The sequence below is a fragment of the Poecilia reticulata genome, chromosome 2 (assembly GCF_904066995.2).
Source record: "Poecilia reticulata chromosome 2, P_reticulata-male-v2, whole genome shotgun sequence".
Lineage (NCBI taxonomy): Eukaryota > Metazoa > Chordata > Actinopteri > Cyprinodontiformes > Poeciliidae > Poecilia > Poecilia reticulata.
The window spans coordinates 12,087,356-12,103,263 of NC_088831.1; the positions used below are offsets into that span (position 1 = coordinate 12,087,356).

A 15,908-nucleotide genomic window follows, 5' to 3' on the forward strand; every position below is an offset into this window, starting at 1 on the left:
AAAATTGATTTCAAACATGTTGGGAAATGATGTGTCATAACTTATTTCTTTCAAAGCTAACTGCCCCAAATGTGTGGAGCTAAAACAATGACAGCTTTACCTTGACATTGAAAGCAGTTTTGACATTGAAAAATAAAACATTTTAAAATATATAAAGAAAAGCAGAAAAACAAGAACATGAGAGTATGATCATAGGGGGTTCAATGTTCATTTTGTCTTCAATTACAATGTTGCCACATTAGGTAACAAAATATTTAGCAGTAATATTGTGTGAATGTTTTACTTATATTTTATTACATTTTGTAGCGTTGGACAGAAAACGATCAAGTGGCCCGTACGGGGATCGAACCCGCGACCTTGGCGTTATTAGCACCACGCTCTAACCAACTGAGCTAACCGGCCATGCGGCGTGTTTGCTCCAGTGTCTGTCAAGAACCATAGACCTCCTCTGTTTTTGTAAAATTTTGTGTTTTCTTTCATTAAACCGTATTTATTTGTCATTTTAAAGACAAAACACTGCTAATAATCTAGGATAACCGGGTCCAACAAACCCTAAGGCGGGAGTGACGGTCTGTTGCCATAGTTACCCCCCAAGAGAAGACGAGACTGCTCACGTGACCTGGCAAGATGGCGACTATAATGTAGAATGGGATGTAAGTGTGAGTATCTTTCGCCTACCGCGGCTTTCCCCCCGAACGGGTGTGAAGATTGATCATTTCTGTTAGCGGAGCCTTGCTGTTTTTTTTCCTTAAAAAGAAGTGGGACACATTTTGCTCCGTTTTGGTCCCGCTGCTTCCTGCCATCTGAGGAAGCGCTGCGTGAATCAGCTAACGTTAGCTCTCCCCTGCCACATCTGACCACTTATTGTTTTACCGCTGCTGAGCTCTTTACACTGTTATTAAGCTGGATCGCACCCGGTGATGTTCAGGTTCTCCTCTTTCTTGTGGTTGTGTCTCCTCTCTGCCAGGATCTGAGTTACCACGGTCCGTGTTTGGACGGTATTGGGAACTACTGGTCAATTGTTCATCACATCTGGTGATCAGGATGGCCTTAAATGTCTTTGGTAAGCAGCATCACACATCAGGTGATGTAGATGGAGTGTGTTCATTTTTCTATGTGTGTATTTAGGAAAAGATGGCTTAAGATCTATTATTTCATTCACTTAAGAAATAATGTTGTATAAAGCTGGACAAGTAAAACTGTGGGTAAAGCTGACATTGAATAATATCTACATCTAGTAGGTACAAATGCACTACCGTGTATTTACATTTCCAGTTATCTGCAAATTAAATCTATTAGTTTTGCACTTTATTGCATGTCTATACACCGGGATTGAGCGTAAAAGTGCCACAGTGCAATAAAACATGCAAAAATATTTAAATGTGAACATTAAAATAAAATTGGAAATCAGTCAATAAACATATTAAATGTCAAAAGTACGAAAAGCAATAAATGCATGAATCCTATTTGTTACCAAATAATTTCTATATCAAATGGGAAGTCCACTATTGAAATAATTACCGGTATGCATTAAGCTAAATCTGAATAGTTTTGTACATAATGTTCTCAAATACATTTATAGCACATATATTAATATTTAATAAATGATTATTGTTTTCCATACAGTTTACTACAATCACCAGTAAAATTATTGTTTGGTCAGTTATTATAATTGTTGGTTTGTTTAAACTTTTGTTAATATGAATTTAAAAGGCAATAAATGCCTATTTGACCAGTTATTTTAAGATTTAATTAATAATTTAATGGACACATTCCAGAGATATTTTACCTATATTTATTTTATTTTAGTATATTTATTTCCTGTTTTATTGAATAAATAATAATGTTTTAGATTGCCATTGGTTTGTGCAAAATGGAGTTTTATGTTGAATATTTACACTTCCATTTGTACTAAACAGTCTGTGGTAAAGTAATCTACAACGCGCCACACCTTTCCTCGTGTATTTGCACAAATCGTCACAGTAACCGCAGCGGGTTCTGGACACAGAGTCCATGTTATGTCTGCGCTCTCGTCGGGTTTGTCTAATCGAGCGGCTGTATTGCCCTGAGAAGGGAGGGCGAGACGCTCGCCCGGGGAGGATCGGGAGTTGTTTTGAAGACAGGATACCAAAGAGGACGAGTGCTCAACAGATAAGGCTTGAGGAATGAACACAAAGTACACCAAGACAGGAAGTCCCGCTGTTAGTTTTACACATCCAGCAAAGACGGAACAATCTGCAAGGTGCTGACCAGAGGACGCATGTTTATTTTTATTGCAGGACTCGGAGTTTGTTGTGGAAACAATTTAATTTATTGTTTGTCTGTTTCAAGTATTGTTTCTAATGAGAGCAAATGCAGGCATCTGTAAATCGTTAATACTTATTATGATCAGGAAACTAGAGATATGGCCAACATTATCTGCCAGAGTTTCATTACGTTGCCATAAAGATGATAACATTTAAACACACAAAATGTGCTTAAATGTTAAAGAAGGGTCATTTTGAGCAGGGCTAATAAATGTTTTGCAAATATGTTGTCATCTCAGTATCAGTATGTGCAATATTAATATTGCAAAGGACTCCTGAAGTGCTCTGAACTTCCATTTTTGATGCACCTATTATGCGCATTTTTCTTCTTATTAAAGTTTTTATCTAACAAAATGACTCCTGCAGTTAAGCCCAAAGACTCTGGTTTGGATGAAATTCTGATACTTTTTTCTGAAATCCCTAGCTAAGCCGATGCTTTTATTTATTATTGTTTTGTTGCATGAAAACTCTGCATTTTCAGCTACTGTGACCTTGAATCCTCACAACAGCTGGCAGGAGATGAAAAGTTCAATCTAATCTGACCTTACTTCGTTCAGGGATTATAAAAAAAATTCAAACATGACAGCCAAACTTTGCCCACTAGATGGCAGCGTAGCAAAGGGCAATGAGAGTATTATGTTTCCTTTGTCTTTAGATCACGATGAGTACAGGCCACCAGTCTGGAAGTCCTACTGTAAGTATCAAAATAGGCACTTTTGATGTCATATGTGTGATTTTGTTTCTTAGTTTACATTTTTATCTTATATCTTTGTTACTTTGAGTTAAGCACAAAGTGATGCCTTCTCTGTTGTTGTTTGGCAAAACATCTGAAGTGTGTTTTCTGCTGTAGTGTACCAGCTCCAGCAGGAGGCGCCACACCCTCGCAGGATCACTTGCACATCAGAGGTGAGATCACACCTTTTGGCATCATCCTTTGTTTACCAGAAGATTTACCTTTTTATCGGTCATCATTAGCTGCAATATTTAAATCCACAATTCTAATAATGAAATATTTTTTCATTTCATTTTTAGACCACCAACATAATCAGAAAAGCAGACAAAAAGCAGATCTACAGTTGCTGAGTTGGAAGAATCTATAGGCAGAATTATTGACTAGTTGTGCAATTTTTTAAACTAAATATATAAGAAATCCCATTCGCTGTTTGCCTTATGGTGGATATGGCAAACCTGAGAAAGACTTTGACTAGACGTAATCCAATTTAGAATAATGTAAAAATCAAACACAACCCAGAGGACAGGACAGTTCATGGCAGCAGGGGAGGCGGTGTTTGGTCTCAGTGTGTTTCTAAAGGTCAGGCTGGTGTCACCCTGAGCCACACGAGAGAGCACAGAGAACACCTCTGATATTCAGACACAAAATGTAAAGGTCAAGATTCTTGCTGACCTTGCACTAATTGATACACCCCTGCACATCTGTCCAAACTAGAACGAGACACCAGATGTTTGTGGTTTGGGAGAACCCATAGGGATTACTGTCGGGATTGTCCGTCTGTTGAATTTGTCCACAGCTGTCCTCTGAGGTTGGGCTTGTGGTGGTGTTTGTTTGTGTAGGTACTAAATGAGCAGCTTTTGGCTTTTCGTACCGGTCCATGACCCAATTATAGCAGGCGGGTAGACTGGATTGAGGACACCCCACCTCCCCTGACCCTCGTCTGCTCCAATCAGCAGAGACTGTTTAGGTGTCGCCATATGTGACTAAATAACGATCCTTTATCTGTGACTCATATTCATTTATGTTCTGTGACACCAAGAAGCTTTGTAACATCTAAGAGGTCTGCACTACCTCTGTGACGACAAATGATGAAACATGAGGATTTGAGTTGATTTCACTTCATTAGTCAAAATGGAGAGTTAATTATAAGGGTGATTTCATCAAGAAAACTTTCTTAACGAGTGATAAGCCAATCATTCTACCAACGATCAATTGTTCCTTGATCGCCTCTAACTTTTTTCCATTTCAATAAATGCTATGTAAATAAAAAGATTGAGTGAGGAGTGATGGACCAATTGAGGAGGACTTGAAGCAGATATCTGCCGGACACTTCTTGTCTCTGTCTCTCGCAGTAATTAATGTCAACATTCTTGAAAGTGAGCTCTTAATAATTTGATCTTGATCTTTGTCTCAGTCTTGCCTCCTTGAAGTTTAAAAGTCTTGTACGTATCTCAGACTCTGTCTCAAGAGTGGTCTTGATCTCTCCCCCTCCAAAGTCTTAGTCATGAGACCGATCTTGGTCTTGCCTCCTACAAAATCTTGTTCTTTGTCTCTTGTGTCCAATAACATTGATGTTCTTCACTGTGATCTCAATTAATTTGATCTTGGTGTAGGACTTGATCTTACCTCTTTCAAAGTCTTAGTCTAGTCTCACTCTGTCTCTTACATCACAACAATGTTCTTGAGGTTTGTCTCCTTGGTTTGGTCTTGGTCCTCATTTAAAGTCTCTGTGTCTTGCATACGATAATATCAGTGTTGGTTTTTTATTGGTTTGGTCTTGGACTCGGTCTAGCCTTTCTCAGTATCTTGCCTACTTTCTGATGAAGTAGTTTTGTACACTACTCTGAATGCACACCACTAGTTCAAATGATTGTATCCTGACATTGTTAACCCTTCCGATCTATAAGTGGATGATGAACCTGCTCTCCAATCCCCTTCAGGCAGCTCTGCTTGTTGACAACATGAATTAGTAGATTATGTTTCTGTAATATTTAAAAATGTGTGGCCTAAGACTCACCACTTTGAAGTACTGGTGAGATTTAACATTTTACTTTTTCGTCGTACTTCCTGCCGTTCCCTGTTTAAAAACCAAAATACCCTTTCACATTTTGTCGCTCTGTTTCATCATTTCTCTCAGAGGACAAAAAGGCTGAAACGACTGGGCGTGAATTAAATCCCTCCTCTTCACTAAGTGCTGCTGATGGTGTCAATTGAGTGTTAGTAATGGTTATTAGGGCTGGCTTGGCCCGTGTCCTGGGAACACGTGCACAGCTGACATGAGGCGCGTAGCGAACCTCCACTTTGCTCATAAACCAGCTGGATTTCCTTCATTCCAGCTGAAGTGTTTCTCAGTTTCACCATCTCACACATAATGTGTCACAGTTTACTTTGACAGGTTGAGCACAATTCACACTGTACATATATACAAAAGAATCCCATCTTTTATGGAAATTCATAAGATTTATTATTGTTTTAAAATCAACACCGCTTCTAAATTAACACTCACTGCTGTTTGTGTTGATTTATTGGCTCAGCAGCAGATTTGTTGGCAGCAACAAAGTGTTCAGGTTTTATATCTGACTCATGCAATGTTCTGTTCGCCCACATAGTCACGAACACAGTGGCCGTTTGGTAAGAAATACTTTCAGGTTCTGAACTCAGCCGTACATTTATTGTCATCATTTAAGCTGCATTTTCTCCCCATCCAGGTGGAAAACCGACCTAAGTACTATGGAAGAGAGTGAGTTACTGTTTTATGATTGAATATGATGATGATCTTAGATCTTTAGTTGCTAAATTTGATCGTCTTCCTGGTCCAGGTTCCATGGGATGATATCGAGAGAGGAGGCCGATCAGCTCCTGAGTCAGGCTGAAGGCAGCTACCTCATCAGGGAGAGCCAGAGGCAGCCAGGCACCTACACTCTGGCTTTAAGGTATCATGTATGACTTTGACTCCTGAACCAGAATGGAGTTCTTTTTAACTCAATCCCAAAAACTGAGTCAAAGGAGTTTTTATCTGATGAATTCAGTACATCACTTCTAAAGGAGGCTTCATCTGGTTAAATATGAGGCTTTATTAACTGAGCCATCATGTTTTCACTGAGTAGGCGTCACACTGTTGAAATGGGCACATGGCTCGATTCAGATTTGCTTTTGGGTCAGCTGCTCTATTCATAGACGCGTCATTCTTCCACCTGAACCGCTCTGTCTCCCCGTGGTTCTAATTATCTTCCATAAATACTCCTTCATAAACCAGAGTCCCAATCTGGGTGGCAGAAAAAGAAAGGTTGGGTTTTGGGTTAATGATTTATGCCGGTGCTGTTTTATCTCGCAGCGGTTTCACTGTTGACCCATTTCAGTTTTCCTGCAGAAACTGTAACTTACACATTCACACACGACATCTGTCATCTTAAACAAAGAAAAATATTCAACAGTTGTTAAAATCAGAAAATCTGAAGGAAAACGTTTTATGTCTCATAATTGTCAAGTCTTTGGTCAGACAGCAGCTGTTACTTTGCTCAGATTTAAAATCACAAATTTCACAAGAGTTGAAATCGTCATGTCCAGCTTAACGGTGTTTGGCACCAGCTGGTAAAAAACAACAACATTTGAACCGCAGCTGAGAGAATTAGAAACATTTTGATCTCACTTCCAGAACAAAGTCAGTACATCTTTCTCTTCCTTCCAGGTTTGGAAACCAGACGAGGAATTTCCGTCTCTACCACGATGGGAAACACTTTGTTGGTGAGAAAAGGTTTGAGTCCATCCATGACCTCGTCACGGACGGCCTCATCACGCTCTACATTGAGACAAAGGTACAACATGTTTCTCCAGACTTCTTTGATATTTTTTCTGAAAACTATGGAAAATTTTGTCTGGAAAAGTCTGTATTTTCACATGGAAGCTGTGCAGTAGTCCTGATTTAATCTGTTTTACCCAACCACACTAATACTGTGGCTCTATTTCTTCTATCAGGCGGCGGAGTACATCGCCAAGATGACCATCAACCCCATCTATGAACGCGTGGGCTACACCACTCTGAACCAGGAGCCCACTCTGAAGAAACTCCTGCCACACAGCCCAGAGATGCCTGACGGACCGGTCCCTATCAAAGATGGCCGAAACACAGATAGGGTGAGCAATCACGACCAACCTTATGTCTTCAGTGAAAGGTCAAAGGTCGTAAGGTCTCCAGTGATGCCTAAGACTTTGAGGGTTCACATTAAAAACCCATCGTTGTATCCAATTTAAATATGGGAGGTGCTGTTGCAGAAATATAAATAATAATTCTGGTTTTAATCATTTCCTGATTATCTAATTAGCTAAACAAACACAAACACCCAAGAAACAACAAAGCCTTACTGCTACTTCACTTAGAGTGGGAGGTAATCACATTCAAGATATTAAACTTGAACTTTTGTCTAAATTTATGCAACTTACATAAGAAATCATTAGGGCTCCTGTTTCACTAACGCACACAAAGGGATGAATAATTTATTAGCGGAAGCTGTAAGAGTTTGTTCTTCAGGCAATGCACCAAATAAAATGTCTTAGCCCCCCGCCCGTACCGTCCTAAGTAGCCACTTTGTGATAAAACTGCAAGGCGTGAAAGCTGTGAAATCCCCGTCACGACTGAAGTAATTAAAACAACCGGAGGTGAATTTGAATAAGAGCAGAGGTGAGGACGGTTGGTGTAGATGCAGCAGTGGGAGCTGGAGGAGGATGGATGCAGAGGAGAGATGGCCTCCAGCCAAGGGCTCTGCAGTAAAGTTACATAACAGCAGCCGGATGCAGAAGGTTGCATCTCCAGAATGTTCAAGATTAATTTCCATTCAGCTGTGAAACGATTCGCTTTCTCTCTGTAGGTGGATTCGGTTTAGTTGCACGGGGGTGGAGGTGATTTGATAAGGTGAACTTAATGCTTTTTTGCACAGGAATCATCCTCCGCGTGGATCTTGTAATGAAATACATGACTAGGCGTTGGAGTTTGAGGGGTATAAATACTTTTGCAAGGTGTGAAAGTGACATTTGTGGATCCTGCATGACCTGCAGTGCATGACCACCTTCTACTGCACCTCATACATCACTGTCTGCGCTTCGGTGTGCATGTGTGTGTGTTGGCGGAGGGGGGGGTTGGTCCTGTGTACGTGTGTGTTTTTGTAATTGGGTAGAATTGCAGACAAAGCAGTGCAGCTGTGACACTGAGACCAGAACTGGCTCCCATCATTGTTTTATTACTCTCCATGATGGGTTTGGTGGCGATTTTAAAGCTTGCAGATGACCCAGGAGCACCTCACAATGACTGTCTGCTTGCTTGTTTTGTGTCTTTAAGGTTTAAAATCTATTTATTGTGCTATATTTTACAGTAAAAATAATTTTAAAAGAGCTGAATACACAATTTAAAGCTTAACTGTGAAGTTTTTCTACTCTACGTTGATCCTAAGATATCAGAAAATATAAATTTACCTGAAGCCAAAGTTATTAGAAACAACCTTGTGTTTCTCTAATATATTTGGACAATATGCTTATTTAATGTCAACTTTAGCAACATCGAAATAATATAAAGAAACGATAAAAATTGCGATTTAATTTGTTTTTGTGAATTTCATGGGAAAAATGCAGTTTATGTTGAAGAATAAATTAAGACACTCAAATAAATTCCCACTTAAAGCGAATAAATAGCGTCATTACTGAACATTTTGTAAACATCAGATATTTAATAAGGCGCTCCCGACTGTTGAAGTAAAGTTTATTGACATCTTTAGAAAGAAGATTGTAGCTACCATAGATTAATATATATGAATAAATAGACACATATATCAGGGCTGCAACTAACAGTGAATTAATCATTGATTAATCTATCAATTCTTACAGTAAATCGGATAAAAAAGTCGACCCATTCTTTAGCTTTTTCAGCCTATAGCATTGGAAATATGTTAAAATATGCTAATATACTTTCTTATTTCAATTTTTTTAATTCAAAATGAAATATTTTATTGCTTAAAATACCATAACATAAATTTTTTGTCAATTTTAAATGCAAAATGTATATGTTTTGTACAGTTTTGGCCTAATTACTGTTCAATATGTTGTAACGATTAATGGATTACACAATTAGTTGACGATTATTTCAATAATTGCTTCATTAATCCAGCAAAAACTGCCTGAGAATTCAAAAACATGAAACTCTTTTTAAAAAACTAAGTATTAAACGTAAGAGATGTCATTGTTTTTGGAGTTCAGCTCCTTCTCTTTGTTGAGTGTAAACAGACCTTAGTGTTATTGTGTGTTTATTACAAAATACACCAGTGAAAGCTAGTTTGTTTTTGTTTTTTTTCCCATCTGTAAATGTTAAACTAAAAGACAAAAGGATGGGGGGAAAGAAAAAGTGTGAAGGAATGAATAAAACAACAGCTTGTTCCTCGGCTCATTCTCTCCTCCCCCGGGACCAGGCGAGGTGGCAGAACCAGTGGCGAAACAACAGGAACCGCTGGAGCGTGATTGGCCCACTCCTCTCTCATTGTGACCTGTTAAATTCGTCCGTTGCTGCAGCCTCCTCCCCCTGCCTCTCCTCCGCCTCCCTCCCTCCATCCCTCTCACTAACACGGTGAGAGCCATGTGGGCAGAAGCACTCGTCCACCGGAGACTCAGGAATCCTGTCGCATTATTCCCAGCCGGGAGTATTTCTCTGTCACCTTCCAAGAAATGACGCGTTTTTGTGTTTTTGTTAGTTTTAAACCATGGGACTGATTCAGGGGAGCTTTTGTTGTGAAGTGGAGACGCTCTAATCTGATTGGCTGAGCTTAGTTGTGGGTTGCTTTCGTCAGGATGTTGTCAGTCGGAAACTGGAGGGTGTAATTGTTCCAGAACTTTTAGTTTTTTTACTTTTTTTTTTTGTAATTTAATTTAATATAAATCCACTTTAGATCTTGAACCATGCCGAGCAGAGAGTCGTACGCGGTCAAAAGAGGAAAAAAGCAGCAAAACAGACGAAACAAGAAGAAAACGAGTCAGAAAGGATCTTTGTTTTCAGTTGCTCTCGGGCTGAATGCGAGTGTCGGTTCGGTTCCTTCCCTGGCCGCCTCCAGGAGCGGTCCGGACCCGGCGAAACGGACGGCGGCCCCCTCCAAACCCTCCTCCCCTGCTTCCACCTTCTGGCAACCAATCAGATCTTTTGCCCTTTCGCAGCTCACGTCTCTGGTGCGGCGCGCCACGCTGAGGGAGAGCGACATGGTGCCCAAGTATGAGAAGGTCCACAACTTCAAGGTGAGGAACATGGGGAACATGAGGTCCTGTGTCAACATGACAACATGTTTTTATAGTGAGAAGAGCTGATGGTTCCTGCAGTCTGGAGGCGTCTGCAGCTGGTTTGGCTGTTTTTATGGTCCGGAGAAGTTAGGAAAAGAAAATAAGAGAATGGAAACATATTGGCACATCCAGAGATTTTTATTGTCCCAAATATTTGATCCATCCATCCATCCATCCATCCATCCATCCATCCATCCATCCATCCATCCATCCATCCATCCATCCATCCATCCATCCATCCATCCATCCATCCATCCATCCATCCATCCATCCATCCATTCATCCATCCATTCATTTATTCATTCATCCATCCATCCATCCATCCATCCATCCATCCATCCATCCATCCATCCATCCATCCATCCATCCATCCATCCATCCATCCATTCATTCATTCATCCATCCATCCATCCATCCATCCATCCATTCATTCACTTCAGAGCTACTCTTTGATCTGATTGGTTAATTATAAACTGGGAGTTCTTTAAAGTTTGTCAGACTGACTCGTTTCAACATGACCTCCAGACTTGTAGGAAGCCAAAGGTTTTATATTAACACGTTTTGCTCTGTGAGATTATCAGCATGTCATTATGAAGGGCCAGTTGGTTCAGTAAATGAGCTGATTAAAACTCTCCATCATGTCTCTGTCAGGCTTTTGTTCGTTCCTCTCCACCTATTTTTAAGATTACGACTGGCCCTCAGCAGTTACTTGACCTTTTCTGAGTGATTTTCTCACCTTTTCTTATCAACACTGAGCTGCTCAACACAACCTTTTGTTACTTCGGCTCATATCTTCTCCTTTTAATTATGTTTTCTGTCATTTAAAATGTGTAAAAGCAGCTGTTTGAACTTTTTCTGCCCTGCAGGTTCACACGTTCAGAGGTCCTCACTGGTGTGAATACTGTGCCAACTTCATGTGGGGTCTGATCGCTCAGGGAGTGAAATGTGCAGGTATTTACATCATCTATGTCTATATATTGTGGGTGTTTGACGCCGTCCGCCCCTCTGTTTAACCCAGAGATGCTGACGTTGACTCATCTGCTGTTTTGTAACGTGAAGCCTGTCCAGTTCTGAGGAACAGAGTGTCTCTGTGTGGGCGCCGTCCTGCTCCTACGCTTCAGTCCTGCTGCAATTACAGGAAACATCAGAGACGATGCAGCGAGTCGCAGTTCACTCCTGCTGACACGGAGAAAGGGATGAAAGAGTTAAAAGATGGGAAAACTGGAGGAATAGGACTCATTCCTGTTGTCCATTTATCAATTCATACAGACATTCGTTAATCCAACCATCCGTCCATTTGTTTGTCCATCTGTCTGTTCGTCCGTCTATCCATATCTTTGTCCATTCATCCATTTGTCCATCCAACTCTTCATCCATTTATCCACTCATCTGTTTGTCCATCTGTCCATCTAATGTCCATTTATCTATTCATCCAATTATCTGTCTGTCCATCCATCTGTTTAGTCATCCATTCATTAATTCATTCATCCATTAGTCTATCAATTTATCTGTTCATTCATCCATCAGTCTATCAATCCGCCCGTCTGACTTTCCATTTTTTTGTCTAACTTTCCTTTCATCCATCCATACATCCATCCATACATACGTCTTTTTGTCAATTTATCCATCCATTTGTCCATCTTTTCATCCATCCATTTATCTATTGTCCATTTATCTATCCATTCTTCCTTCTGTTCATCCATCTTTTCATCCATTCAACCATCCACCAATCTTTCCATCCTTCTGTTCACCCCTTCATTCCTCCAGCTGTTCACCCATCCCTCTATCCAAGTTTTCATCCAGTCATCATTAACTCACCCATGTTTCCTTCTCTCCCTCCTTTTATTCTGTTCCTCTACAGATTCTGTAATTTCATTAATTGATTAAATCTATATTTATTCTGCCATAAATTCAAGTGTTCATTTTTCCCTTGTAGTTTGGTTAAAACACAAAGTTTAGACTTGAATTCGTTACATCACGACTTTAGATGAGTAAAAGACGATGTGTGTGTTCCTCCGGTCAGACTGCGGGCTGAACGTTCACAAGCAGTGCTCCAAGGTCGTCCCCAACGACTGCCAGCCGGACCTGCGACACGTCAAGAAGGTCTACAGCTGCGACCTGACCACGCTGGTCAAAGCCCACAACACCAAGAGGCCCATGGTGGTCGACATGTGCATACAGGAACTCGAAGCTCGAGGTGAGACCAAGAAAGCCGGAGTGAGTCAGAGATTATGTAACGTGGAGAGAAGAAAACCCACAAGGCTGCTGCCTGCGTCAGCCAGGCAGCAGCTTATAGAATAAGCAGAAAATGAGGAGATGTAGCAGCTCTGTCTGGAGGTGGTCCTATCAGGGTGGGAGTTTTAGTTTTAGTGATTTATCTCCTCTAAATTACAATTTATGCTTTTATTTTTGGGATTATTACCTGATATTTTAAATTATTTATCAGAGAAATGAATCTGAGTGTGAAATGTCCAATCATTCAGGTCTTCAGTCTGAGGGTCTGTACAGAATATCAGGCTTCAGTGAGCTGATCGAGGACGTCAAGCTGGCCTTTGACAGAGGTGAGTGTCGCCCCCTGCGGTCCACAGGATGTCACCACAGCCAAGGCTGGGCAATACAGCAATTTAATCAATTATTTAATCAAATGTTTGTTGTTTGACGATTTAATTTTGGGATAATATGGATATTTTTACGAATGCGCTCCTTGGGGTTCAGTGTCAGTTTTACAACTTTTATTTATTTGGACTTTGAATTCAACTCTAGGACAGAGTATTGGGATCAGGCTATTATTATTTATTATAATAATAATGTCATAATATTGCAAGGATAAAGCCATATGATGATAGAGTTGAAATAATATGAGGATAAAGTCATAATATAATCAGAATAAAGTCATAATATTTGTAGAATGAAGTAGTAACTTTATGAGGACTCCAACACAAAAAGTAACAAAAAATTAAAATGAGGAATACGGAACAACTTGGGAATTTTAAGCAAAAATTCCCATAGCTTTTCCCTAATACTCTGCCATACAACTCAAAGAAGGGATGATTGAAATAAAAATACTTAAAAAAAATTTTTTCTGCCATTTGTAATTTCTTTTTTGGCAATAAAGCAAGGAAAAAGTGATTAAAATCATTAAGCCATATTGCCCAGCCTTACCACCGCCTTGTTTGTGTTTCTTGATTTTGTCGGCCGTCGCTGATCGATTTCTTGTTTCCCTCAGACGGAGAGAAAGCAGACATTTCATCAAACGCTTACGAGGACATAAACATCATCACCGGCGCCCTCAAGCTGTACTTCAGGGAACTGCCGATCCCCCTCATCACTTACGACGCCTACCCACGCTTCATAGAGACCGCAAGTGGGTGTTGCTGCTTTAATTTACGCTTTTTGTTAAGTTTAGGTTATTTGATGGTTAATGTTTTCCTACTGTGTGGCGTAGAAATTACAGACGCAGAAAAACGACTGGAGTCTCTGCATGAGGCCTTGAAGCTGCTGCCCCCCGCCCACATCGAGACACTCAGATACCTCATGGCTCACCTCAAGAGGTCAGAATGGTGGCTTTACCAACTATAATGTCTTTATCTGAACTTAGCAGAAGAAGAAATCTTATGTCGCCCCCTGCTCTACATCCAGGGTCACGGATTACGAGAAGGAGAACCTCATGTCCAGCGAGAATCTGGGTATCGTCTTCGGCCCAACGCTGATGAGAGCCCCTGAACTGGACGCCATGACGGCCCTCAATGACATCCGATACCAGAGACTGGTGGTGGAGACGCTCATTACCAATGAAGATGTGCTGTTCTGAGAGAAAAGGACACAAAAAAAAGCTCCGGAAAAATGGAGGAACATGTCTGGAAAGTTGAAGGAAGGGACTGTTTACGAGGATTCCCCCGCATTTCTATGTAATCTTTCACAATCAGCAAACTTGAAGATGTTAAATATTGATAATGACAGCTGAAACTCTGAGCCTTCTGAGGTAAAAAGAAACGTAGCAACTGCCCACGTAGGGGAAACACTGGTTTTAGTTTATAAACGGATGCCTTGAAACTTTTAGCTTTTAGTTTTTCTGTTTATTTATCTTGTGAAAAGACCAACAAAGGTGGCATTGACTTATGCATCTTGACATTTCAAGTTGAATCAGAGGCTGGAGAAGGGGATTTGTGAAGAAAATCCCATAAAATGAGCTCAATTTGTATATTATTTGGGTAATTTTTAACATATGGCATTTATTTTTTCTCTTTGTTGCAGCAATGCTTGTTAGCTAAAAATCTTTATTTTCTCTTAAACTGTGCTACATTTCTAAGCAAAATTCAGCAAAATTTAAAATGAATTTCAGTTCAATTAAATTAAAAATGCTTTATTTATCCCAAGGGGAAATTAAATGTTGTCATAACCCCATAACTCCTATCATCAAAGAGTCTTTTAGAATGTCTTATGGTTAGAAAACCAGGCAGAGAGATGCTGGAGTACGGGATATGATTGATTATAATTGATGGTTTGTTTGTCCTCTTTCTCTCTCTGCAACCATGAAGCCTTCTTTTCAACTCCTCTAGGATTTGTGGTCATATTACATGTATTAAAGGCAACATTTACGGGGATTTAATACCAACAAGCATTTTTACAACAAAGAAATAATCAAATCTGCGACATGTTGTGTTTTTCTAGCTATAGACTTCAAGACTTCACTTTTCTGTCTTCACTACGATGTCAACATGTTCATTTAAGTCTCTTCTGAGAAGGAAGCAGTACTGGCTTCATGAAAGTAGACAGCAGGATGAATGAGAAACTCGAAACATCAGTGATTTGGACCTTTTCTGTTTAAATTTTCTCCCAAAGCTGGACTGTAACTACACAGCGGCCCGCAAAGAAAAACTATTTTATGCAATTGCTGAGCTTTAATTTAAGAAGTTTGTTGCTGTGTAATTACTCCTCCATTCCTGAACCACATTTGCTATGGGTTGTTAAATTGTTTTTTATCTGAATCAGAAGTAAATTATTAGGAGTGTTAAATCTGATCAAACATCTCCAGGTGTGAAGGTGTAATGTACATTTTCAACCAGTCAAGTCAGTATTTCTGGTCCAAAACTGTTGTTAACTGCTTGTAATATGAAGGAGTTTATTTTCATCTTCTTTTTAAAGAAACATGTGCCATTTGAAGGGATAAAATTGAGGCCTTTTGCTTGTTTCTCCTCATCAATTAAGACTCCCTGTTTCTTGTTTTTACCCCCACTTTTGTCGGGGGTCGGTGTTTAAATTGAAGCGATGATGACCCAGAGAAGTAAAGAGTTGGATGTAACTAATAAAGTTCTTTATCAAACATTACCTAACCAAGTACTAACATCAAACTTTTCCTCTGAGCCTTCTGCTGTCTGTGAAATGTGCTTTTTTTAGCATCAAGAAATTTCAATTTTTATTGTCATGGCTGTAAAGTATTTTCTATATGGTTTCTGCATGTTGTAATTAAATTATTAAACATGGCTTTCAAATCATGATCTGAATGTGATGCATTTATAATAAAAGAAGTGGAATGTGTCCTAGTGTCCTACGAAAGTTGA

General features: G+C 39.8%; 1 protein-coding gene and 1 non-coding gene across 4 annotated transcripts; one reads left to right on the plus strand and one right to left on the minus strand.

Moving 5' to 3' along the window:
- Window positions 1–328: 328 nt before the first annotated feature.
- Window positions 329–402, minus strand: trnai-aau (transfer RNA isoleucine (anticodon AAU)). The gene has a single exon. It is a non-coding gene; the product is annotated as a tRNA-Ile (tRNA).
- A 157-nt stretch (window positions 403–559) lies between these two features.
- On the plus strand, window positions 560–15,845 carry LOC103460833 (N-chimaerin). 3 transcript variants are annotated; one of them, XM_008403147.3, is made up of 15 exons: window positions 560–659; window positions 968–1,063; window positions 2,962–3,000; window positions 3,157–3,212; window positions 5,748–5,779; window positions 5,859–5,972; window positions 6,728–6,854; window positions 7,015–7,173; window positions 10,228–10,305; window positions 11,214–11,298; window positions 12,371–12,544; window positions 12,831–12,908; window positions 13,574–13,711; window positions 13,793–13,898; window positions 13,987–15,845. In XM_008403147.3, the coding sequence occupies exons 2-15, from the start codon at window positions 1,045–1,047 to the stop codon at window positions 14,156–14,158; spliced, it is 1,377 nt and encodes a 458-aa protein (XP_008401369.1). In that variant the 5' UTR covers window positions 560–659; window positions 968–1,044; the 3' UTR covers window positions 14,159–15,845. The 3 variants fall into 3 exon arrangements, with proteins under 3 accessions (XP_008401369.1, XP_008401370.1, XP_017158984.1); XM_008403148.3 differs by having other exon boundaries at window positions 581–653; XM_017303495.2 differs by having other exon boundaries at window positions 633–1,063.
- The last annotated feature ends 63 nt before the right edge of the window (window positions 15,846–15,908 follow it).

Bases quoted from the DNA above. Each gene is read 5' to 3' on its own strand.
- LOC103460833 (XM_008403147.3), top strand. The intron at 13,712-13,792 runs GTGGGTGTTGCT...TGTGTGGCGTAG, and splicing joins ACGCTTCATAGAGACCGCAA to AAATTACAGACGCAGAAAAA. The intron at 13,899-13,986 runs GTCAGAATGGTG...CTCTACATCCAG, and splicing joins CTCATGGCTCACCTCAAGAG to GGTCACGGATTACGAGAAGG.